This window comes from Chamaea fasciata, unplaced genomic scaffold, assembly GCF_029207755.1.
Source record: "Chamaea fasciata isolate MVZ Bird 193981 ecotype frontalis unplaced genomic scaffold, bChaFas1.0.hap1 SCAF_5, whole genome shotgun sequence".
NCBI classification, from domain to species: domain Eukaryota; kingdom Metazoa; phylum Chordata; class Aves; order Passeriformes; family Sylviidae; genus Chamaea; species Chamaea fasciata.
In genome coordinates this window covers 14,092,425-14,119,372 of record NW_027094090.1, presented here as the reverse complement: position 1 = coordinate 14,119,372, position 26,948 = coordinate 14,092,425, and the positions used below count along the sequence as shown (strand labels likewise).

The following is a 26,948-nucleotide window of genomic DNA, read 5'->3' as shown; positions in this document are numbered from 1 at the left end:
GGGAGGACTTGCACCGTTACATTGTGTGAAGAGTAGCATAAGCCCCAAGACTTACCTTTAGCTACACAGATATAACCTATGTTAACATGCCTCTAAACCTTCAGAAAGGCTTTTAAGTTTTGGTAGGAGACTTTTCCTATGCAGAAATCATAAATCCATGGTAGACATTGCAATGAGAACACTTGTAAAGTTTATGTGTTAGTTTCAAAACCTTCCTCCTCCCTACCCCAGTTGGTAAGTTCTTTGGGAACTAGTTTATAAATGTCATAAATAGAAAAAAAGATGAATGTACGTTATTATGGTGTGATTCACATTTACAATTATTATTATTATTAAATATGAAGATGTGTTGAAATGTGATTGCTCTGCTGGCTTTAATTAAGATGTGCAGCTCTACTGGACATCTTAATCAAGTACTGACCCTCTTTCTACTTGTTCTGAACTTGTTGCTTTTGTGAATTAAAATGTCTTGTGTTTTAAAACCCTTTCTCCTGTAAGATGTACCTGTTTTTTTCTTGTATCTGGCTAATATAGGGATGCTGATACTTAAATGCCTAATATAGGAAGGATGGTGATATATTTAATACTGCTTTTAGGCTCATGCCCATTTTTCTCATTTGATTTTTATATTTGGTTTTTTAAGGTTGTTGCAAGACATGAAGATCTGTTGGCCCAAGCAACTGGAATTGAATCTCTGGAAGGTAAATATTATTATATTATGCTAGCTATCCTTACAGTGGAGGAAGCACTTTTAGGATCTATGCAGGGAGCATCATTCACTGCCTCCAATGTTAAAGCTCCAGGTCTGATTTCTGAGGAGTAACATGTGGCAGCTTTTTTTTTTTTTTTTTTTTTTTTTTTAACGTCAGTAGATGGAGCTCCAAGGAGAAGATTTGGCTGATAATTCTCTGGAGTAGCTGCTTCATAGGAAAATGTATTTTGATAGTGTTCTGAGCAACTTTAGTAAAAAAGCTTTTCTTGACCTTTTAATATATTTTTCAAAATAAGCCTAATTTTGTTGCAACATTGGTGGATATCTGTTGCCATAAGCACCAATTTTTTTCTGTTGCATATGCGTGTGTTGCAAAGCTTGCACATCTTAACCAAAGTGGCTATAGCACATAATCTAAACTGTGTTGAGGTATTTTTTACTAGTAAAGGGCTACTAAGTTAAATACATACCTTTGTTTTATTCCACTGTTTGAGATGTGGATTTTAACATTAACTGCTGATTTTCAAAGGCCTTGCTTAGGAACCATTGACTCTGTATAGAAAACGGTTGCAGTATATTGTTCTTGTGCCAGGAACTCATTAAACCTGCTGTTCTTCTCTTTGTCACTTTTCTGAGAAGGTCATATGGTTTGATATTGTGATTTTTTTCTTTTGTGCAGACAGATACTTACCTCTGTAGCATGCTAGAATCTCTATAGCATGTCCCCTTTTCCCCTTTGTAACTTGGTAAATAGTTTATCTTTGTTCCTTTTTCTTCTTTCAGGTTTTGGCATAACCAGAGTTTCTGGTTACTGATAGTTATATCCTTAGTCTTTGGAGCTGTTTGGGTACACTGTTTTGTGTCAGTAATTGCATATAGCTGTAAAATTAAAGAAATAGCTATTTAATCTAGTAATAGTAGCTCCTTAATAACTTTTTAAACAGTTGGACAATCAAGCATAAAAGACGGAAATATGTGCTCATTCTCCAAGTAAGAAGTAGACAGGAATATGTAGTCAGTCTTGTGACTGATAAATACCTCCCAGTAACAATATTCATCTATTTGTGCTCAGTGGAATTCTGTTTTCTGAAGTGATGGTTGTTTCTGAAGGCATTCCTTCCTAAAATTGCTCTGCGAAAAGAATGATGTACTTCAAAACAACTACTCAGTTAGGAAACATTTCTCAAAGGCAGGTTGTAAATAATGCGTGTTTTACAGCTAATATGGCAAAATAAAAATAAAACTTGATTCACCTCAAATTTGTTGAAATTTTTCCATTTACTTGGGGTTATGCTCTTAAAGGAAACACTGAGTCGAGATTCATAAGAAAAAGAAAAGATAAATGCCAACAGATTTTTTAATTGTGGTGTTAGAAATGCATAGGTCTTGGTATATTTATCTAGTAAGTTAACAAGTGAAGATTATGGAGCTAGTTCACAGCATGAATTGTCATTTGGATGTGTGCAGGTGAATCTCATTAAACATTTCAAATTGGTACACCCAGCTTGTAGAGTCTTTTTTTAGGCCCGTGCACTTATTTTAATGGTACACGGCTCTGGTATGTATATTCTTTTCTGTCCATAGGTAGTTCAGTAGATATATTGAGCTACCTGTTATTTTAAGATAGGCTAAATTGTATCATCATGTATCTTCCACAGCGAGTGGAGAGGGAAGAGTGTCTTTTCACCCATCCTTGTTCTGTCCTCTGGGAAGAGGGCTGTTGTATGCTTAATAGCAATATTGCAGCCATAGATGCAGCAGTGTTGTGCCACTGGCCCTCCCCCATTATTGCAATGTAGGGTGGGCAATGCAGCCTATTTTGCCAGCTTTTCACTGTATCTCATGTCTTCATCCTCATGATCTGTTAGGCATGCCATGCCATGTATAAATAACAGTAAATACATGAGCCTGTCACTAAGCTAATAGTTCTGAAATATGGAGAAGACGATAATTTACATATCTATATAAAACAGCGAGGTACAGTCACAGTACAGGACAACCTGAATATAACTATTAGCAGTAGTTTTGTTTGTCTTCCATCTTACTGTATCATGTTGCAGTTTTATCTAATTTAATGATGGCATGCTTGTAAACAGGGCTTTGCAAAAATGTAGTATGTTTTAGAACACTAACAGTTACTGGAACAAAAATAATTTCATAGGCCTGGGTTTGTCTAACTTAATTAAATTCTCAGCAGGCTGATTCTGTATTGCACAAATGACTCCTGTCCCCTACTACTTTGTTTGCAATTTACCAAGAAAAGAACAGGCATGCTTGTTGGCTTTCCTTGTGCCGCTTTGCCAAACTAATGTGGAACAAACATGATTACCGTAGTTTGCTCTGCTTCTAATCTAAATTAGATGACCTTACAATGACATTGATACCTTACTTTTTGCTAAAGATGCTTATGCCCAGGAGGAAAACCTTGAAACAGCATTGTTTATCTTCTTGGTTCTCTTTCTCCTAGTCACTAAATAGTGTTAAATAGGTTGTGCCATTTTTATGTATTATGTTCAGGTGTTTATACCAGGTTGTATAATTTGAGCTGCAGTCTTGATCAACATTCTCTCACAAAGTAACATCCTCTAAATATTATTGGAAACATCACAAATGATAGATTTTGGAGTGATATTTATTCTGTGGGTTTATATTCTCTACCAATACATTTTCCATAACATTCAGTAAGTGACCTGCTCAGTTTATTTTCCAATATGCTTACTAATTTTGATTTCTCAGATGCTCTGTTGTAAGGGGGGGAACTGCTTTTGGTTTTTGCCAAAGTAGTCTGCAGTAGTTACTATGATTTGGAGAAAATCTCTTTCTATAATTGATGAATGTTCCATGTAAAAAATCTGCTTTATTTTGCAGGTGTCCTCCAAATGATGCAAACTAGAATTGGTGCTCTACAAAGCACTGTTGATAGGTATGACATTCATTATGCAACTAGAAAGTATAAATTCTTATGTTCTATAATGCTATTTTTAACACTGCTATAAGTAATTTTCTCCTCTTATTTTTAGAATTAGAGTCAAAATTGTTGACCCCTACAACAAAATAGTGTCTCGCACAGCTCAGCTAGCAAAACTACAGGTAGGTTGCTTTAAAAAACATATTATAAAAAAATCCTTTTTGGACGTGTGTTATTTCATAATTGTCAGACATGAGTACAATTATTCTTCTACTCCAGTGGCCTGTAGTTCATTGTCAGTATTTTTCTGAAAATCAGTATTTGTGTCTCTTCAAGAGCCACTGAGAAGTGCTTAGTAGGAAAGCAGGAAATTGCAAAGTAGGAAATTGACCTTTGCATTAGCTAATTGAGTTTTTGTAAAGATGGAGCTAAGAGGAGAGGGTTATCTAACTACAGATTAACTAAGTTCTCCTAACTTAGTGTTATTTTGCTATTTAATGTTATGGTGCTCTTGTGTAGAAGACACTTTTCACCCCTAAGTTAATGAAGGCTTTGCTGAAGTGTAGTAAAGAGTTTGGGAATTAATTCTTTCAAATTTCTTCACAATTCAAGATGCAGCTTAAGGAACTATTTGTGGTTGTTGAGTTTTGTAAGCCCATGTGCATAGTTGTCCCTGCCTTTTAAATAAAAGTGGAGTCTACAAGAAGAATGTAGATGTCTGTTAGAGGATAGCAATGGGAGAGATCGTATTACAATGATGGTGAGATTAAGTGTCAAACACTTCCATTGATAATTTTATAGTAGTTGAAAACTTTTCCATAGATCTTCAGGAGTCATGTATCTGCATTCTGTTAAGTTTATGGTTTGAAATGCAACACAGCTCCAGTCCCACTTGTGTTTAATGAGTTATTGTTTGAACTGTTTGTCTTTGCAAGTTTACCTGAATTTTGAGCTGTGGGTATACACTCAAGTAGATTGCCATCTGCAAGTGACTGCTGTTGTAGAGTAGATGAAGCTGCAGACTCATGCAGTTTCTAGTCTGGGGACTGGTGGAGCAGCTGCACTGTCTCTTGGCTGAACTTCTATTTTCTATGTTACTTTCAGTAGCAGTGAAGTTCAGCAGGAAGCTCCTGACACTCTGTGCAGCTAGTTTGGCCAGTTGCTTCTCCTGTCGTTTCCAGCTCCAGCTGTTCATGTTTTTGCCACTGGCCAAAAGTCCCATGATTTCCTTGTGGCAGGTTAGGTGCAGATTTTTTTGTTGTTCTCTGATGTGTGTTGTGCATGTAAAAAAAGTTGTAGGAATGTGGACCTAAAGATGAAGGTTGTTTCTACCCTACCCTCATACAAAGTCAGACTGCAGAAGGATGTCTGAGGAGAATGAGTCCCTGAACTTAGGAAATATTTCTTGGATGGTTTATCTTGGCTGTTACATGGTTGCATAGGTTTTCCTGTGGTGTGAAAGTGGCATCCATCCAGGGTCAGCATTATTCAGGCTGAGCCAGGGGATTTGTAATGTCTGACTTTTTTTGCTGTAAGTCAAGAAAAAAAAGGTGCAGAGTAAGCGGGAGCCTGGTAGGCTGCTCTTGTAGCATTGGTGTAAAAAGAGGAATGATGATTCCAGATTCTCTGCCAGTGATAGTCAGTCTCAGCACAAGAGCTGCTGTCCCTTCTTTTATTGACGGATACTTTGTGAGTGCTTTATGTTGCACTACGCTGCTGGGAGGAATTGAGGGTCAGGACACCTGAATTAATAAATGAAGCTGAATTTATGGAGAGTAGAGTAAAATCTCAACTCTTCAGCCTCCTAAAAATGCACTGCTGGGGTATCCTTTCCCTGGGGGATGCATTTGTTGAGGAAGAAAGGGCACAGCAAACAGTTTACTTCCTGGTGATGGCAGGGCTTATGACATGAAATTGCTCCCAAATGCAAGACTTGTGGTTTGGGACATTGTTAAACTAACTAATTTTATCAGCTGATCTACATGTGGTAGAAAAAGATAGCTGGTAGAAGAGGTTGCCTTCTGTCAAAATCTGTAGGGTTGGCAGGTGTGTTTTGCTGGAATGCACGATGTTTCAGTGCCTCTTGTACTTGTGATGGTGTTATTTTAATACCTCTGCATTAATTGCTGTGGGACTGCTCACTAACTGAAGGCATATTTGACTGCATAAAGCTAGATTTTGCCATCCTTAATTGTTTTTAATATAGTCTGGCTTGCTCATAAACATCCTCAATGCAAGTTTGTTGTTAAACTTCAAATCTAGTCCTGAGTTCCAAATCTCTGCTATGTGCTTGAACGTGTATTGTCTTGCTCTGCTCTTAGAGCTTCATGGCATCCCAAGATACCAGCAGACTTGGAAAGCTCACTTCCTGCTTTAAATCATACTGTACTCTTCTGACTCTTTCCAGAGTCGATCACAAGCTAAGTGGGGGTGGTTAACAACTGAAATGTGTAGACAGGGAGTTTGTCCTTCAGAGGGTTCTTTTCTCTGCGACTCTGTTTAACTAAATGTTTTTGCATAGTCTCTTAGTTTCAGTGTCTTGGTGTATGAAAAATAGCAAAAATATTTTAAAAAACTCCAATAATTCTGTATTTTAAAGTTATTTGTACTTTAAAATATTCACCAGTAGCAGATGTCTTGTGATGCTACTGTAAATAAATAGTAAATGTAGTCTGAAGATTGTGGACTGTCTCCTTTCTTCAGACTTTATAAACAACAAAATATATACATTAAATTACCTTGCATATATGAACTACACACTGGCACATTTTTGAGTGACTCTCTCCTTATAATTAAGTCTTCTTTCAGTAATTTCTTAAAATTATTTTGAGATTAAAACAAATAGGCTTTTCGATGTCTCAAATTGTATCAATAATTTCTGTTATTGTTGACACGTTGCTTTAAATTTCAGGAGATAGCTAATATGTAATCTCAAAAAACATCGGGGTTTATTTTTAATTTTACTTAAACAGACTTGGACTAACTGGGGCCACTGGCCTTTTCCAAAATAGTTCTTACTTGAACAGTAGAATTTGTTCCTTCTTGGATGAAAACATCTCCTCTAGAAAAGCATAATTGATCAACTCAGGGAGGGAATGCTTCCTGAATTAATTCAGACTTCTGTTATGTGGGTAGTCAGGTTAGAGGATCTGGCATCTGTGAACAGCTCCACCATTAGATACAGTTCTTTATTTCTGTTATATGTCCTTATATATAGCATTCTTTTGCTGTGACTGGGAGTTTTATTAAGTTGGACAGCTCACATAAATGAAAATACTTGAGTGAAACAGAATCTTTGTCAAGGGTACAATGCCCTGGAAATTACTACAAAATTTAGAGTGCATCTTCAGTATCTTTGGACTTTTTTTCCTCCTACTAATTCCCAGGGCCAGAAATTAAAACAATTATTTTTTCTCTTGTATATAAATGTAACTTTTCCCATTTTGTACTCTCTATTAAGTGATTATTTCTTGGGACAGGAAATAATAAGCCACAATTCAACAAAAAAGAAATAATCTTTTGGTGTGTAAAGTAGAAGGTGGTTTAAAAATAACAGAAGGTGAATTCCCGGGGAAAAACTTTCGCCAGAGGTACACAATGGGATTAGAAAGTAATTAATTTTGAAAGCAAAATAGTAATACCATGCCCTCTTATTAGGTGACGCATAGTGCACTGTATTAAAAGCTATTTTTGATTAATCTTGCAAAAGTTTAGTTCACAGATATGAAAGTGATATGCGGATCAAGATTTTTCTAATTAAAGAAGTGAATTAATAAAAATTAATACATTAATCTCTCAAAGCAGGATAAACCCCACTTAGTTCTCACTAAGTCTAATAGAAATCATGTGGCTAAATAATCACAGAACACTTAGAAAACTTGCTCTTCAGACTGTGATAGGGAGCCCAAAGCAGCAAGAGTAATTGGGCTTTCCCTGATTTGCCTCAGTGGGTTTTCTTCTAATTTTTCCTTTTTGTTCTGTCTAGATGTTTAATAAAATTAAACTGTAAATATTTGTGGATTTGTTAGTTTGTGCTGGCATAGGGAAGAGACTGCCAGGTTGTACAATCCGCTGTGGATATTGATTGAAATGATTCACTTCATATGTTTTCCTATGTGCACTTCAACATTAGTTTTCAACAAATGATCTTGAGTCTGCAAAAGAGGTTCCAAGTCTTGTTGGATACTAAATATCTTTTTAAAGTAATTTAAAATTAATTTTGATATCCATATGCCTTTAGTACCATGGAAAATAACTCCTAACAACTATGTCATACTTGTTCCAAATTCCTTACTTGCCACTCTGCTTAATCTGATTGCAGATGTTGGATTGTACCTATGACTTTACTGAAATCCAAGTTGCATTTCTGAATTCTATTTTAGTTGCTAACCACTCCAGGATGTTGCTGTTCCCATAGCATGTATTTCAAAATACTAGTTGAGTGAAAAGTTATGAAAATATTATATTTAATTCAGATGTCAGCAATGCCTGTTATTCTAATTTGGTGCTGACAAAAACACACATGAATATGGTTCCTAAAATATGTATATGTCCATATTCCTAATTTTTAACCAAGAATGCCATGTATTTTAATAAGCATATTAAAAAATGTGAACCATCAGTTGGCTGAATGAAGGTTACTGCCTTCTGAAAGTTTCGCTGAGAATTAGCTTTTACATATATGCCTACCATAAGAGTCAATACCTGTAATAATTATTCGGTCTTTAAGTTTTATTGTCTTCTAAAGTAAATGCTGCCATTTTGCTTCTTTTGGATGAGTATTTGATTGGCAAAGCCAACTTCTTAACTTTGCTAAAGCTTAAAGAGGAAAGGGATATTGAGGAGAGATGCACAAGATAAAATAAAGCTCACTTCTAATCAGAAATAGAACATGCCTCTGTCATGGGATTCTGAGTTTCCTTTGTTTTTTGAGTGGGTAGTGACAGAATAATCTCAATAGCCCCTGAATGTAATTACCAGCTTCTGAAAGTCTTGGTCTATATAACACAGAGTCATATTAAAAAATTTTGGAAAACAGGGATTTCAGTGTTCTAAAGTTCCTTGTTTTTATTCACATTCACATTTCCTTTTTTGGTCAAGATGTTTCCACATTTGAGTGCTGGTATTATGTGATTGTAAAGTACTGATAATATCCCCTAATGCCACAATTTCCCTGCAGGCTGCCTGTGACTTGCTGCGGAGGATAATACGCATCTTGTATCTCAGTAAGAGACTTCAAGGACAACTGCAAGGAGGAAGCAGAGAGATAACAAAAGCTGCCCAGAGTCTCAATGAACTCGGTGAGTCCTTCTTAATTACTTTTAGATATATTTTTAGCTTGTGCTCACATGACTCGCACTAGTGTTTGACTTAAAGAAACATCCAAAACTTTTTACTGTGGTTCTTGCTTTCTGATTTAAATTGAGAAATGGCATGAACAGAACTTATTAGTCCTTCACATTTTTTCACATTACTTCTCTAGATACAGGTCGTTCATAACGTGAAAATTCTGTGAAAATAACTTGTGTTCTTTTGGGAAACAATTTTTTTGTGAGGCAATTTCTTAGTGGTTTATGTTTCTATAAAACACCCTCAGAGGCAGAAGATATGTATTTAGCTTTTGGGAGACATTACACTACGATAAGGCATAGTTTAAATTACAGTTTATGTCCTAAAAGAAAGATACTGGCCCTGTGCCTTTTATGAAAACCATAGGTGGTATGATATACAGATACCTAACCTAGTTCAGATACTGGAAGTGTTCTGCTATAGTAGTGACTGATTTACCTTTTATTTTATTGGCTTCTAGGAAGAATAGTGAGGTAGTTCTCATGAAGGCTCATGTTACATTGCTAGAATGTTTTCTGTACTTGAACTAGCTTGGGAAATTCTACAGAGTGCTGCAGGATGCAGTGAGGGGCATCCCATTAGTCTTGGAGATCAGTTCTTGGTGTTGTATATGGTATCTTGCCAGCTGTATCTCCTCTGATTTAATGGTATTCAAATTCCAACTTCCAAAAATAGGTTGTGGGAGGGCTGAACTATCAAACATTCAGAAACATCCTGAAGTTTATTTTGCTTCTTTGTCGCTACTTCTCTTTTTATACTGTGTGATCAAAAAATTATTACACAATGACTTAGTCTTATAACTGGCAGACGCTGTGTTGCAAACAGGAAGTTTATATATTTTTTTAGTATATCAGTGTGATTGAAGCACTTAAGTGCCAATTGTATCATTGTAAGGTAGTATATTTTTTTCTGATTCTTTTTACTTCTTTTTTTTTCTATTTTGCTCTACCATTACATCTTCAGAATATATAAAATAATACTGTCTGTTAACTACCTGGATTGCAGGTGTTATGGGACTTATTTGAGTGCTAGATCCTATTAAACAAATTAGTACAATTTAGTGATAAAATCTGAGATATTTAGTGTAGTTTTTACCATTTCTTTCTTTGATAGAAGATATTTTTTACTGCTTTTCTTCCTCTCCGCTTCTTTTTGTTCCACCATTGTAAAAAAAGGAGCTTGCACTTTATTTTGTTGAAGTGCCACAGTCTTCTGAGTTTCTTTTTTTCAAATACTTGATCTTTTTCTGAAGGTTAGCAAATTATTATAAGTAATTATTGTTAAAGGTCAAGGGAAATGGGTCCCCTTAGGCAACCCTTTTGAATTTGATCCTACAGTCCATGGGGGTAGCCAAGGCTTGTGGTCCTTAATTTAATGCTTAGTTCTGGCTGGTTTATGGCCAGGTAAAATCCCTTGTCTACTGTCATTTCTCTCTCCGTCTTATTTCCTGGTATCTCTTCCTTTCTTCTCTCTTACCTCTCCCTCTGCATCACTCCTTCATTTTTGCCTATCTGTGCTTTGTCACCCTCTACTGCCCACCTTGGCTGGTTTGAATTCTTCCTGCTTCCCAGCTGGCCATGCCTCCCAGCGCCTGAATGGATGGGAACAGCTCCTTGAGGAGCTGCTGGTGCAGGGAATTGGAGGTGTCTGTCCTGTGTGGAGAGGCAGTGATTGCTGGGTGTGGGGTAGCTCTGTTTTGAGGGGAGGAGCAGCATGGGTCAGCAGGGGTCAGGGTACTGCTGTGGGAGTCAGTGGGAAGGCGGCGTCTGCAGGGAGCCTGGGGTGTGGGATATGGCTGAGGAAGTGTTGTGCTGTGCTTCTGGACTTGGAAAGCATTGGGATGGGTGGGAGATCTCTAGCCCAGAGGTGGTCATGGTGTGTGGCAGGAGGGCACGTGGGATGTGGTGGCTTGAGGCTGTGGAAGTGCTGTTCTTCAGAAAGAATGGGAAATGTGATGTAGTGCTCTGTGGTGTCAGGGGGGTGGGAAGCATGGGGAGCAGCACTGGGCACTGCAGTTCGGCTGGTGAGATATGAAAGCTTTGGGAGGTCTGGGGAAATACTGCAACATCTGATAGTAGTAAATAGGTGGTAGACATGAGTGGTGTGAAAGCCTGGTATTATTGGATAGGGACCTCTGTGTCACAGAGGCTTGCTTTCATGTGCAAGGTGAATACTGATCTGTGGTTTTAGCCAGATATTCTTGAATATCCCTTTCATCTCTCTTTCAAAGAAAAAATTATTCCATTGTTTATTCTGTTGTACGTGAGGTGCAGAATAATTTCTGCTTTGTCAAACTTAGCCCTGTGATATTGCTGTGAAACTTTTGCACTTGCTGTGGTAAAAGATACCTTCTGTTTCTTCTAAGGTATTCTGGGTAGAACTTTGAGATAACTGTCAAGTTTTTTTAATATACTGCTACACTCTGTGTGTATGGTTGGGGGACACAAATGTGCATGTTGATGTATGTATTTAACATATATTCCTGTAGCTAATCTATGTTACTTCAATCACAACTTTTACTTAGTTGCATATTGAAGTTTATTTTGCAGTGATGGGAAAGGCTATGGTAAATATTTGAATTTGGTAGAAATATGGGTGTATTAGAGGAACTACAAGAAACAGTAGCTTTTACTGAGAAGCAGGTTTTTGCTGGATGCCTAAAGTTGCTAGTAGTCTGCAGATCTCCAGCTTCAGTGTATGATGTTAGGAAGATGCTTTCTCTGAAAGCATTTGGTAATATTTTGACCAAGATCTCTATTTAGAGCTGAAGTAGATCTGAAATTTGTCTGTGTTGGAGTTTCACATTCTTTGAAATTAACTTCACACTTCGGCACAGTAAAAAGAAAACCTAATTTCCTATGTAGTTTTAGAGATTAAAAGTGATTTCTGTGTGCGAATGTGTATATATATGTTTATATAAAATTAAACCCCAGACTTCTGCAGCTCTTCTACCTTCCAACATACTTTGGGTTCTCTAGCAAAGAAGAATAAGCAATAAGCTGCTTCTCTAGTGCTGATTATTTGTATTATACAATCCAATTCAGCGTTTGCATAGGAAAAACAAGTGCCAATATTCAGATGTCACACAGTGCCTAATGCTGTGAATTACATGCCCTGACAATGCTTCTCAGTGGTATTTAAATACAAATATTTTATAGAGTAAAAAAGAAACATTCCTAAGCAAGATTAAACAATAGAATGTGACAAGAAAATGGTACACTATATACAGTTCCCTTTCACAGAAGAAATTCTGCAGGTGTTAAAACATCATCTGTCTTCCATGTGGGTATACAGAAATTACTGTTTTTAACAGTGGCCAGTAACTTATCAGACGGAGATGAAAAAATTCTGAGTTGTGCAGTAAAAGGCCAGTTTAAACATGGACAGGCTAATGCCATCTGTCAGTTACAGAGCTAGCTCTGGACAGCAAAAGATTTCTCTATTTTCCTGGTTAAATGCTTATAAACCATGTCATCATTATTCATATAAATGCTTAGACTTCTTTTATGGTAATAAATTCCTCATCTCTGTATATGCTTGTATTATGATTTATGTCTCAGCAAGTAAATCTGTTTGCTTAAATATTCTTCTGAGTATATAATATTTCAGTGCCGGCTCTTGCACCAGCCACGATTTTTCTCTTTTGTAAACTCCGGTTTAGTCTCTGACTGAGCTGTGCAGTCATAAAATGAAGGAGAAGGGGTCTATTAAAATAACAGTTTCAGATATCTTCAATATAGAAGTTATTCCAGGAAAACATTGCCTTCTATGTAACTTGGGAGAGAATGGGCAAAGAGAGCTATAACCTTGCTTTAAAACTAAATACTTCTGAAGAAATAACAAAACATTGTCAGTTATTGAAGTGTAGCTAAAATGGAGAAAACGCTACATTTGTAATTGTGTGCCTGTTGTGGTTTAACCCAAACTAGCAGCTGAGCCCATGCAGCCTCTTGCTTGCTCATCCATGGGTGGAGGTGTGGTAGGGCAGAGAATTGGATGGGTAAAGAGAGAAAACCCATGGGCTGGTATAAACACAAGTTAATGAGTAAAGCAAAAGCCAGGCATGCAAGAAGAGCAAAACAAGGAATTCATTCACCGTTTCTCATGGGCAGGCAGGTGTTCAGGGCTCCATCAGATGGGGACACAAACACCATCACTCCAAATGTTTCCCTCCTTCTTCCCCCAGCTTTACATGCTGAGCATGCCACTCTATGGGTTGGAATATCCATTAGATCAGTTTGGCTCATCTGACCTCTCTGTCACCTCCCAACTGCTTGTGCACTCCCACCCTCCTCACTGGTGGAGTGGGGTGAGAGGCTGAAAAGGACTTGACTCTTAAGTCCTGCTTGGCAATAATGAAAGCATCTCTGTGCTACCAACACTGTTTCCAGCACAAATCCAAAACATAGCCCCTATCAGCTGCTATGAAGAAAATTAACTCTATCCTTTCTAAAATCTGCAAAGTCCTTTTTAAGGAGGGAGCAAAGCTTACCTGGGCCAGTTTTTTAGGCTTAACATCACAGTACAAGATTTAAGGGAAGTTAAAAGAAATACAGCTTGTGAAGAAGTGTTTCAGGGCTGGAGACAACTGAAATTAGTTAAGGAGTGCATGATACTGGGTGAAATACAATTTGTAAAAAAATATTTGGCTATACCTGGAAGGCCTCTTTATAGCTGGTATAATATAGGTGTTGATAGCCTGGTCTCTTGAACTGTACCCCTGAACTACTGACATCTGCACAGTGGTAACAGTAATCTTGGATGTGAATAATTCTTGTGGAGGCTAGAAATAAATTCGACTTAACACTTTTCTAGGGTAAACAGGATGGATCATACATGATTTAGAAAGAAAAAAAAACCCTGGATAAAGCTGTTAAAGTAGAATTAGAGGCAATGGAAGGAGGAAAATGCCTGTGTTAATGTGGTTTGCATTGTGGGACCTTGTCTTTTCCACTATTCAGGTTTCTCTGTTTCAGTGCACTTTTCTGGTATTGCTGCTACATGTAGTACCTTGAAGTTTCCATTGAAATGGAACACTGTTGTAGACTGTGAGATTATCTATGGTACTGCAGCTCATCACCCAGTTTGTTTCATACACTAATACAAAATAGTGCTTGATAGAGGTAGACAACATGGTCTGTGTTATCCCCATCTTTGAAAATATTAATTAGAGCAATATCTTCCCAAATATTATAAGCTTAAAAAGTATTTTTTCCTTCCTGTTTTATGTTGCTGATGGTCTTATTTCATGGAAAAGAGAGCATGTTCTTTTGTGTACATATATATAGCATGTAAACAACTCAGAATATATATGTATATAATAGCATGTATATATATATAAAGATTTATAATATTCATAAATACAAATATCAACAATATGTATATCCTACTATAAAATACAAAAAAAAATGTATCCCAGATACTTTCCAGAGTAATCTTGTTGTTCTTAGTGGTTATCTTTGTGAATTCTGGGGGTAGAGATTAGAGTCCAGAATCTAATGGAGATCTTGTTTTATTGAAAATAGATCTCTCTGCCACCTATTTTAGACAATTCAAACTAAACTGACTTCCTTAAGCAAAGGAACTCTAGAAAAAATAAACTATTTGTTGGAGTCTATATAAAAGTGCTGTTAAATAGTAGGACACACAGATTTATCAAGAATGAATCCTGTTTAACCAACCGTATTTTCTTTGTTGGCAGCATAACAGGCCTTGCGACTGGAGAGATCAATGACTGTCTTGTAGTTTGATTTAAATAGGGCTCTTGACACCATTGATTTAAATAGGGCTCTTGACATCATGTCACACTAGCAGGATCAGCAATTGAATCCAGATGAAAATGTCATGCAGTGAATGCAGAAGTTCAGAGAAAGCTGTACCCCAAAAGCCTTCATCTGTTGTTCACTTATCCAGCAATATATCAAGCAGGGTGTTGTTAAAATGTGTTCTGTAGCTGGCTTTTATTTTCATTAATGATTTGATTGATGTAATATGGCATATATCCTTATTAAATTTACTACCAGTAATCAAGCAGAGAAGAATGGAAAGTATGTTGGGAAACAGGATTAGAATGAAGAATATTCTTAGCGAATTGAAGATACGTCTTACCTGTACTGATTTTATTTCTCTTTCAGACAAGTTCTAAGTCCTCACAATGAATAGTTACAGGTAAGAGGGGGAACAGGAGAAATGACTGTATGGATTACAGTTCTGCAGAGAGGGTTGATAGTTCCTCATAAATTGAGTACAAGCCACTTGTTCATTTATTTTGTAGCAGTGTGACATTGCTGGCAATGAAGTTTGTGCTGTTCTTTGTAAGGAAGGGTGTTGTGTGCAAGGCACTTGAGAATAATCTTTTGTTCACACTTCACACAGAGTATCAAGCCCTGTTTGAGGCACCTCATTGAAGGAAGATGTAGGTTAATTGGAAAAACAACTAAGCACAGCAGCAATGGTGGCTGGAGGTCTTGAGGATGGTCCGTGGGTGGAGGAAAGTGTGTGGCTGTGGTTTGGAGAAGAGGGGTGTGAGAGGGGGTGTAATGTTCTTCAGATAAACAAAGGTTTTTCATATGGGAAGGGAGTTAATGGCTCTCCATATGCACTGTGATTGAAACAGTATGTAATGGGCCTGAAATGAAGCAAAGGAATTTTTTTTTTCTAAAATGTTAGGAAAGAGTTCTGCCAGAAATGATAATTTCAGGGGATCTGTGAAGTAGTATTTGAAGCATGTTTAGAAGTATTTTAGACAAAGCATTTACTAGGAATGAAATCATATAGTCATGGAATAGCTTGGGTTGGAAGGAACCTTTAAAGCAGATCTAGTTCATCTCCTCTACAATAAGCAGGGATAATTAGATAGGGATGATTTTGCCGTGAAGTAGGAGGACTCAGTGAGGTAATCTTCTCCCAATCCTTTGTGTCTCTTGGAGATTTTCCCCTCCTTTCCCAAATTTTCTGTTTGTTTTGTTGTTGGTTTGTTTGTTTGTTTTAAAAATTGGAATGCTTGATGTAAAATGTTCTTCACAAGTTGGTTTGTTGGGCATTGTTCCCAGATACCACCTGGAATATTATTAGGACAGTGTGACTGGAAATTTCATGCCATCACTTCAGTTCAGCCTCTTCTTTTCATTCATTTAGATGAGATAGATAAATCTCCTCAAAGACCTTCAGCTCAACCCTCTGACACAATTTCTTCTGATTGTGACTGACATTCCCACGAACTTCACATAGTTCACTGTGTTACTTGAGTGCTGCAAAAACTGACCCTCAGAAGCTATTATGTCAGTTTGGTCTAGGAGAATGCAGTGAGCGGGAAAAGGAAGGTAATACTGACTATGTGAATGTAAGTGTCCTGTATCAATTTTTCTTCCCCCTTTGCTGGGAAAGAAGGCAAACTGTCTGTTTTTAGGAAAGGTGTTACTTTATTTCTCTTTTATTTTTTTTGTATTCGGGATGAGTGATGAATATTGTTTTGTGTTTATCAAAATACTAAGCACTACTAATTAGGATTCAGGAAACAACAGTTCTAACTGGTTATTTTAGTAGTAAGTATTAAACTAGTTTATTTTATACCAGTTAGCCCTATCTCTTGCAAGGTGGAATTACCTTTACCTGTGGTTTCCACGGTGTACCTTATTAATTAAGTATTAAAATAGCATAAGTAGTCTAGCTAATACACAGTGACTTATTCTGAAGTGATTGCAGATTGGCTGACTGCAATATTTGTTGCTCAGGTTAAATATTGTTGTCTAAAAGCTGTTTCATTTTAACTGCTACAGTTCTTGCAATAACATTCAATATGTGTTATGTATCTGTGCACAAGTATTACTAAACCTGCAATGGCAAACTGTTTGAACACCTGCCATGGATACTGTGGCAGCTCTCTTTCACTGCCACCTTCTTCCTGTATCCTGTTCAGTGATTAACCTAATTTTTTTTTTCTATTCCAAGCAATAATTTCTAGTGTATGATTGCCAAGCCAGATCTCGTGTTGACTGCTGTTAAAGTGAGGATGGACTTGGTTACTGTCATGTCAGTTAAGTCTTTCACTGCTAGTGCACAGAGCAGACAGATTTGGTGATACTAATACTGCCGTGCACAGTTTCTCATAAGAATCAACACACATCAAACTTGAGGGAAATGTTGCTTTCATGGTGCTTTTGTTTAGGGACTTAGATGCCTTAAAATTTGCTGCCTTGTGCAATACCTAGCGTCCTCCAAAATAATATAGCATATGTCTGTGTAGCACAATGCATTGTTCTGTAGGGGTAAGTGAACTGATTTGATTAATAGAAATTACATGGCTTTGATTGCATGACTCTTTGCCTGGGGTAATTAGTCTTGCTGAGAATGACTGAATTGTATTACTGGCTCAGAGCCATCTGCATTAGTGCCGCTGCTTCAGGTGGTGCATCTGCATCCATAGGAAGTGCAAATATCCTGCTGAAACATTTTTCTTCTGTCCCTGGTGGTGTTAGCAGTAACCCTGCCAGACCTTCACTGAAATGGTCTGGACTAAAAAATACTGTGCCTTTTTGTAGCTGAATGTAATCTCCATGTTCTTCAATTTCATATTGTTCCTTTCAGTTGAGTTAGTTTTTATTTTGCTTTGTTACGTTTTTCATGAGATTCTGTTACCATAAGATGGAAGATTTTGCAAAAACTTGATGTGCAGATTTTTATTTGTAGTATTCCAGGCCAAAAAATACCCTTTCTGATGGGAAGGTCAGTTTTTTTTCTTGTTGGCTTTTGAAATAAAGAAGAATCTTGGTAGTATGTAACAAGTTCATTAATTTGAACTGTTGACTGTAAGATACCAAATTAACGTGCATGTAATAGAACGACTTTTAAAACTTAATAAATTTTTTCATTGTTAAGAGGCCAATAGTGTAAGACCTCTTAATCCTCTTTGAGGAAGGCAGACAGAACATACAGATTATACCATCAAATTGTGTTTTGCTGCGACTAGGATTCCTACCTTGGTAACCTGAAGTTTGACAAAGCATTTTACGTAAATATTTTGCATGTTTTACCTAATCTTTGGCATGGATTCTTTTTCTAACCATTTCAGTAGAAGACACTAAATAATTACAGACACATGAAAGAAAAGACTTTAGTTTGAATTGGTGCAAGAAAGAAATCCTGTTGAAATTTTGTTTTTTAATATATCCTTTAAATTACCAGGGTTTGAAATTTAGTTTTCCTTATGCATGCAGTTCAAGAGAAAGAATCCAAGTATAATTGTAATTCTGGGATTTCTTCATGCCTAGTTTCCTTCAAACAACCGTAAACAAGTTTGAAGTTTGTCATATTAAGTGAAACTATTTTTTCATGTAAGCATTAAGTTGATTTCTGTATTGATGACAATAATCTTTTATCTGTAACTACTCAAAAAATTTGATTTTTCCATAGTATTAAGTGTTAGGTAATTTTAATCTCAAGCACGTAGACTTTATTGGAGGGCTGTGTGTCATATTTTAAAATGGTTTTAGTATTCCACTTTCTATCGTGGTGCTAGCCTGTTCCTAAGTGATATGTTACTAATGGCCCAGTGATAAGGCTGTGTTAGAAGTTAATTATGGTGTGTTCAAGTTGCTTTTGCTGTAGTATGTGGAGTTTTTATCTGTATTCTGGGCCCATCAAAGACTATTTTCTGTCTTTTGCTTTTTTCCTTTTCAATTACAGATGTCCACACCTTTTGTTCCATATATTTCTGGAAAGCTTTACTCTTTCCAAGTCCCTGTCATCTGTTCCCTAAATCTGATTGCTGCTGTTTCATTATTAGGATCAGTTATGACTGTTATTGTATGATCTAATGTATAGAAGTTTTGATAGGAGGCCAGTATTACATTAAGCTAGGCTTTAGCAGGTACAGAGTAAAATCTAGGGCCTGACAGCTCTTGATTTATTAGCTTCTAAAAGTTCAGAGGACTCAAGTGGGAAAGAAATGATAGTGGACAATAACTAAGGAAGGGGAGGGGGGAATGTGATGATCTGCCACAAATTGTTTCCTGCCTGGAGAGGAATTATTGTCAGGACAGCAGAATAACTGCACCCATCATGCAGTTGATAAGTTATTATGTATTAAACTCTGTATAGACGGGCTCATGAGGCACAAATATTGTTTGCATTGGTAGCACGTTCAGTTCAGTGTTTGAGATTAAGCTAGTACTTCTTATTTCTCAAAATTACTGTGGCTGTAGTGTTTTCCATTTACTTTGGTAATACATCAGATAGTATGGGGTTTTGTGAGCTAGAGGATATATCTGGGGTTTGTAGTGTCACTTAATGCTGAAATAAAGGGACTTGGGAATTTTGAAAGTAGAACTGAAGCTAGAAATGAAGAATAGAAGGAGTGATGAAAAGGGAAATTGTCGAAGAAGATCTTGGCAATTACACCATCCTATCTTTTCTCATTAATAGGTGTGAATGTAAAGGCCAGGTCTCGTAGTTCTTTTTTTCCCAATTTTTGTTTATTTATTTTGCAATTAATGAATTTAAATGTGTAAGGCTAAAATCTGAAAACTGTATTTGTATTGTTTCTCTAATTACAAAATTCTCCTACTTTCTTCTCAAAGTATCCCTATAAAGCAGAAAGGGATTATACCAAGCCTGTTTCTGTTTTGCCGTTAAGGCATATTTGTTCCCCACCAGAAGGATGGCATTCCAGTGAGGTTTGGACCTTGTTTTGCTTTACCTTTTGATCTTTTCAAGTGTTTGAACAGTATTTTTGTATTTGTTAGCTAAGGTGTGTCATAAGAGTGGAGTTGTGGAAGGATATGAGAGAACCAGCAACACAGATAGGCTTGTATTTATGAATGCTTGTGTTCAGCCAAATACAGGGTACATACAAATTCAGAGGAATTTTTTTATTTTTAGTTGGTTTGAAGCAGTTATGATTCTGTAACTAGTACAGATCCTAGAGCATCTTTGAGTTTTGACACAAAGTATTGTTACTGTATAGTCATACTTCTTCAACGGAACCACATAATTAAAAGTAGAGAGAAAAGCTCTGTGTTTCTGTTTCCAGGTGACATACAAAAACTAGCAAGACCAAAAGATGTCTGAAAGCTCTATCTGCCTTTGAATCTAGTAATTTTTGTGCACTGACTTTAAAAACTCCATATTAGTTTTAAAAAAATAAAAATTGACCAGACCAAAGATGAAAAAAAATAGTTTAAAAGAAGTACTTTTGACTGAGAGAAAGGAAGGGCCACAGAGGTTAGTGGTGAGTCTTTGAGAGATTATCTTTTTGCAGTTTGTATATTATGAATACCTTGTAGAGAGATTGAGTAGATGACAAGACTTGGAAAATAATTTACAGTATCTCTTGCATATTACATAAAGCAAAAGATATGGGTGTATGGTCATGAAGAGAAAGGCAAGTTGAATGACATAATTCCAAACAATAAATGAATGCAGGGATATCAACAAAACGGAGATGTCCTCTCTTAATTTGTGGTATATTCTTACTCTACTTCAACAGGCATAAAAGTTCAAGTAAACAATGAAGAGCTAGGGCACTTAAGTTGGTGACACAAACAACTAGCATGGACAGATTTAGTTCTCTAGTTCCATTTACAACTCAAGTGATACATCTGAAACAGTGTGGATCCAGTTGTCTGTTCTACTCAGGCTGGAGGTTCTGCAAGGAAATGGCAGTTTTATGTTACTGGCTAAGTATACATAGGCACTGTCTGAAGCTCTGGTAGGAACTGGCATTTAGAACTTTCTCTGTTCCCTCCTTCTGAGCATTTACATACTTGGTGATTCAATAGTAAACTGCAGGATAGAGTGGTGACCAGACTTGGTGGTTTGAGTTCAATAGATGATCATTTGTCCATGGGAAGGTGTGGAGAAATGTCACACATATTTTTTCTAGGGATGCTGACTGAGGGTATCTGAGTTTTGTTTGCCTATGGCTGATGGTGAAATCAGTTGTTTAGTGGTCAAAGAAATAACACTGAGAAGCAGTTTCTAATATTGATCTTTGTCTTTCTGCTGGGACTGAAGCATTTATTAGTGTGTAACCCAGTGGTTGAACAGAAGAAGAACATTGTTCATTTAGAAATAACACCTCAATATTGTATGTCTGAGAAGACAGAGTGGTTTTATTTCTTTTTGAACAAACAGATTCAGCAATAGAATTAGAGAACAGAAATGGATAAAATGGACAGGTGACTTGTGGTGACTAAGGAAAGAAGTGAGCATTGGATTAGAACGATGACTAGAAGATCAAATAATGGTGGTAGCAAATAATTTTCAGAAAATTTCATTGAGGATAATAGAATGAGAAGTTTCAGTAGAAGTACCTGTACATGCATATGGATCTGAAAGTCAGCTAACAAAACCCAAAGTATGTTACTTTCACAACCCACTGAATTAAAACAGAAAAACCAAATCATTGCATGTTTCTGAAATGCATGGAAGAACAGTGTTGGGAGCCTAGATAATTGTCCTCTGCAGCCAGTGCTTAAAAGTCACCCATTTCTAACACTGGAAATGTTATTTTGTGTTCTCTTATAATAAACAAACTTACTGGATTTCAAAGCCACTTGTTGCCAGAGTGGCAAGTTGTCATGCATAGGGCAAACTGAGAGTAGACCCAGTGTTCAATGTTTCATTTTTGAAAGAGTTAATTTTCCATTGCAGAGAATCTTCTGTTCAATAGGTGGGGCAAATGTATTTAGCCAAACTTGAAAGCTGAAAGCTTACTGAGAAGACAGTATTAGATTGTGAAATACTAGCTTTTTTGGCAATCAAGAAGGAAGGTACTCCTGACTAAAGGCCTGTTCTAATGTAGTGACAAAGCAAAGACAACAACTGCAATTGGAAAACAATGTATATATGCCAGTGAATGCTTTAATTACAAATTTAGAGTATAGATATGAAAAATTTAAAATACTGGAAAAAAAATTAAAAATTCCATGACTGACTGGAACCAGAAAGACACCTATCATGGAATAAGCTTATTAATATACTTTTTCCCAGATTGTTCATAAAGATGGAGAATAGGAGGATTTTTCAGTAAGTGCTTTTGTTTTGTTTTTGAAGGCAGGGTAATTTGTTCTTTTATAGAGTAAGGATACCAACAACTCATTGGGATGTTACACAAAAGTGCTAAGTTCCCAGAGACATTAGTTTGTAGTTCCTTACTGAATAGGGAAGGAGGAAGTCCAACTTGTGTTGTTCCAGCTTTCAGAAGGAGATGGTATTTCTGTTGATATCAATGTCAAGTAGATACAAAGCTACTCTGAAAAAATGGTAGGCAAGTTGAATTCATTTAAAAGAAGAATTCAGGGCTGTAAAGCTGAATTAATGATAGTCAATTACCTTTTTATGGAAAATACGTGTTGTCAAACAAGTTTGTGTGTTTTGCTTACTGAATTGATTAAAGAACTTGTGTAGATGCATTATAGATTTATGTGCATAAATTTAGATGACTTAAACCTCCCTTTAAGTTATTTTTCCCCAAAGCAGGTATTTAAATAAGCCACATTCTCCTCACCTCACAGTTGCTCTACAGTCTCAATAGATGATTTTATTACTAGGGAGCTGAAAGAGAGGAACAGAGGTAAGTAAGCTGTAAGGCTTTGGAATTGGACCGTGTCCTTGCTGGGATTGCTTTACCAATGTTGTTTCTGTTCTTCCATTCAGGCAGATATGTCAAACAAATCTGTACTTGTGCAAATGGTACAAGGAATTGTGCTCTACAGATAAAAACAGTTTTGTGGTTACCTGTGAATAAATGCAATTATGCATGTCACAGTGGGCAATTAAGTGGGCTCTTTTTTTTGAAGATTAAGACTGTAGAGGTGCATTCATGGGGAGAAAATAAAGGACTGCAGAAGGGCTCTTGGATTAGCAGGGAAAGAAATGGCAAGAGCTAAGGACTGGAAAATGAGGCCTGGCAACTTCAGAAGTATAAAATAATTGAAAAATTGGATTATAGACACAATTTTGTTGCAATTCCTCAAGTAAATACTGGTTATTCAAATCTTAAGCATAATAACCAATTCTATTCTGTTTATTTCTAATTAAAGTATAGCCAATTCTGGTTAAAAAAGTCTAACCAAATAGCTATGAAAAGAAGACTGAAGACTAATCTTAGTTCAGGCCCTGGATGGGAGCCAGTATCCCTGTAACTATTGTTACTAGTTATCCCTGTAACTGTTGTTACTATTGTCTAGCCTAAAAGATCAGTGGAGGTGTTACTGTATGTAACACAAAGTAAGGAGAAGTGTAGAGTAAGATTTCATTCTTCATAGAAAGCAGCTTTAGAAATAGGCTGTTTTCACAGGAGCAGTTTTTTCTCTTTGTCGCCCAACTCATGCACAGAATTTTCAAATATTGTATTAGCATTTTATCAACTCTTTTCAGTTACTGTTTAAAACATAACATAGTCCAATTGTCTTATGTGTTTACCCTTCAATTCCAACCTTCAGTTATTCACAGGCATTAAACCTGATTACCGGCTTTATTATCTTAAAGGTAGACCTTCTTCAGCTGAAAACCAGCAGGGTCTCATAGTTTTTCATGTAATCTCAGGGAAAAATGTGGAAACCTAACCTCATTAAGAGCAGGAACTTCCTATTATTTTGAGATCATAGTGTTTCTCTGCCAGGTTGTCTACAATTTCAAAGATTCCCCGCTTGCCCAGTTTTAGCAGACCTGATTCGCAAACTAGAATTGTGGAAACTTTTGACTGAAAAAAGGTTGGGACACAAGAAAAAAATCAGTGAATGAATCAAAGGTTTTCCACTTTTATTCTAGTTTATTTAAACTGCTCTAGAATCTTTACTGTATGCTGTAAAACTGCAGCAAAATTTATTAGAAACTTCTGAATATATTAATCTCTTTAAAGATATCTTTAACTTGTCTTCATGTGCACTTTTTTATACTTCATTCCTGTTTAATGCAAGTGTAGATGAGCTGTATGCCTCCATTTTAATAATTTTTTGACTGCAGAAGACTATATATCCATAATACAATCTTTACCCACAGATTATCTTCACAGAATCACAGAAGGGTTTAATTTGGAAGGGGGTCTTAAAGACCATCTACTTCCACCCCCCTGCCCTGAGCTTAGACACTTTCCACTAGACCAGGTTGCTCAAAGCCCCATCCAACCAGGCCTTGAACACTTCCAGGGATGGAGGGTCACAGCTTCTCTGGGCAGCCTGTTCCAGTTCCTCACCACCCTCACAGTAAAGAATTAATTCCCAATATCTAGTCTTGACTTGCCCTCTTTCAGTTTGAAGCCATCCCCCCTTGTCCTGTTGTGACATGCTCTTGTGAAAAAGCTTTCTTGTAGGTCACATTGATACTGGAAGGTCACATTGATACTCTTCTCCTGGCTGAACAAACCCAGCTCTCCGCTGTCTTGATTGGAGAGTTGCTCCAGCCGTCTGCTGTCTCCATGGCCCTCTGGACTGGCTTCAAGAGGTCAACATGTTTCATGGGTTGGGGGCCCAAAGCTGGACACAGCAGTCCAGGTGGGGTCTCAGGAGGGAAGAGTAGAGGGAGCATCACCTGCCTCTTCCTGCTGGGCAGATTCCCGTGATGCTGATGAGGCTAAGGATACAGTTGACTTTCACTGCTTCAAGTGCACATTTCTGGGTTGTATTGAGCTTCTCATCAACTGATTTTCACATCTTTTGTTTTGTTTGTTCTCGTTCATTGATAGGTCTCACTTACTAGCTATTAGAGCCTATAGCAGGAGTAATAATCTTCCTCATTATTATTAAGGTGTTTTACAACAGCAGTATAAAACACATTTACCTTTTGTTTTGTGATGATACATACATGGCAAATAGTGTTCCTTTCTCATTTTCTTTTGCCTTAAGCGTGTTTTCAGCAGCCTAGTACACAAATTATCACTGATAATTTGTAATAACTTACTAATGTGGGAAGCTGTCCTTTTCTCCTGCTTATCCCTTCTTCTCTCTATTTGTGACTGGGATTTATAAAAATATCTTGAAATAAATTTTGGAAGAAAACTGTGGTGCAGAGTAGCAGTAAGTTACTGTACTTTTTTTCCCCTTACTAATTGAGTTGAAGTTGAGTTTAATTTGAAGTAAAATCTCACAACAGATTGTGAGAGTTCCTGGTACAGTTAAAAGTAAAACTGTGCTAATACAGCTATGTTAATAGCAGTCTTACGTAGCCAGAGTGACAGATTTTACAGCAATGTTGTTTCAGCAGTGACATTGATTTGTTTATTAGATATGGTATCAGGTTAAACTGTTACAATATATGGTAGGAAGTTAGAGATCGTATCAGGGTAACAGAACCCAAAAGTATATTTCCAAAAACCCGTCTTGGAAAGGAAACGAGAGTGTGCTGTGTGCCAACAGCTTTGTGCTCTCAGCCTGCCTGCCTGCTTGCCTGGCTGCAGTGTCAGGAATCAGAATGGGGATATAGAAATGCTTATATGCAAAGGATACAATTCATTCGAACTCTTAAAAGAATCGGTTTAATAATTTCAGGTTGTGTAACTATCACAAAGCTTTCACTGTAAATCTTCTGTTTTTTCATTTCAAGTAAATTCCTTTTCATCATGTGAGAATTTCTTTGTAAAATAGGAAAACAAGATGGTACAGAAATCTATAAAAAAGATATTTCTCCCATTGTGTTTCAGTTTATAATAATCACTGAAGTGTAATCTTAGCAAAGAATATAAAGATGCCTAATGATGCATCTCCTTTAATTTATTACTCTACAAAAATAATCAAATTGTGATAAAGAAGCAGTAGTTGAAAACATACTGTGGTAGTGAAACACGCTCAAAGCATCCAGATGATCTGAAGTTATCTGAGTAAAGGAAAATTCAAAAGCACATTTTAAAATGTGTCACTGGGAGCAGATGCTTAACCTTTCAGGTCTTTTCTTGTAGTGCTTGTACTCTGTGTGTACTTTGTACTTTTTCTGTACGAGAAGAGGTAATAGAATAGTGCATACTTCTGGTTTGTTTGGTTTTTATTCTGTGTATATTTTGTTAAATCAAAAGCCTTTTCTGGAGCTGCTATTCATCTTGTTCTCCCTTCTCCTCCCAGCAATTTTGGCACAACCACATATCACACTCAATGGTTCAAAGATGAGTTCTTATTTTTTTGGCTGTTGCAACCTAAAAAATAAGGTTAGCATTTTTTCCACAGCAAGTGCATGTTACCCTCTGCCTTTCTGTGGTCCTGATGGCTGTAGCTGCCTTAGAGTGCTTCCTTCTGCCTTCTGCCCTTTTCCATTGGACCTGTGCTCTTCACCTTCTTCACATCCTTCTTTTTTAACGCTTTCTGGCTCTGAGTGATTCTGATTTTCCTGTTAGTCAGTTAGTAAGTGGTCTTTTTCCTTTTTTTTTTAACCTTGCCCCACCAAAACAAAATCCAAACCCTGGGTTTAATTTTGCTTCTTGAATTGCACAAGTGTTCTGTGGAGTAGAGAAAGGAAACGGTAATTACAGAGTCAGATTCTTCTTTCCTCTTGGCGTAAGACAAACACATTCAGTGATATTATGGCAGAATGTGTGAAGTAGGAGTGGAATCCGGCTCTTATAAGGCTGGAAAATTTTTAGACAGAAGCTGATTGTTCTTTTCTATATGTTGGAGGTATTTTGTCTGAATAATGGGTAACAGAAGAGTAATTTAGCATATTCTAGATTTTTTTAATGCTGCATAGAAACTTTGCTAAAGAATGCTGTATTCTCTCCTTTCAAAAGAGTTTAATGGCAATTGGCAACTAAAACCTTTTTCATAGGAAATGAACCTAAGTCTAGAATATTCAGCTATCAAGGAAGTTTGATGATTAGCACATGCATCAATTTAAAAATAAGTATTATGTGCACTGCAATATAGTATATTTAATGGTTAACACAACAGAATTTTTTTTCTTCTGTCTGAGTAAATTTTGTAGCCCTTCAATGTATTATTTAATTTAAAATGAAAAAAATCCAACAAGGGTGGGGAAGATAAGATGTTTAAATTT

At 36.7% G+C, this 26,948-nt stretch overlaps 1 protein-coding gene across 1 annotated transcript in view; it reads left to right on the top strand.

The window, feature by feature from the left end:
• The window catches only part of COG5 (component of oligomeric golgi complex 5), a 175,274-nt gene that overhangs the window by 1,365 nt on the left and 146,961 nt on the right, over window positions 1-26,948 (top strand). Inside the window, exons 3-6 of the mRNA XM_066182886.1 lie at window positions 644-701; window positions 3,581-3,635; window positions 3,733-3,802; window positions 8,800-8,920. Coding sequence (XP_066038983.1) covers window positions 644-701; window positions 3,581-3,635; window positions 3,733-3,802; window positions 8,800-8,920 — 304 coding nt within the window. The remainder of the gene's footprint in view (window positions 1-643; window positions 702-3,580; window positions 3,636-3,732; window positions 3,803-8,799; window positions 8,921-26,948) is intronic.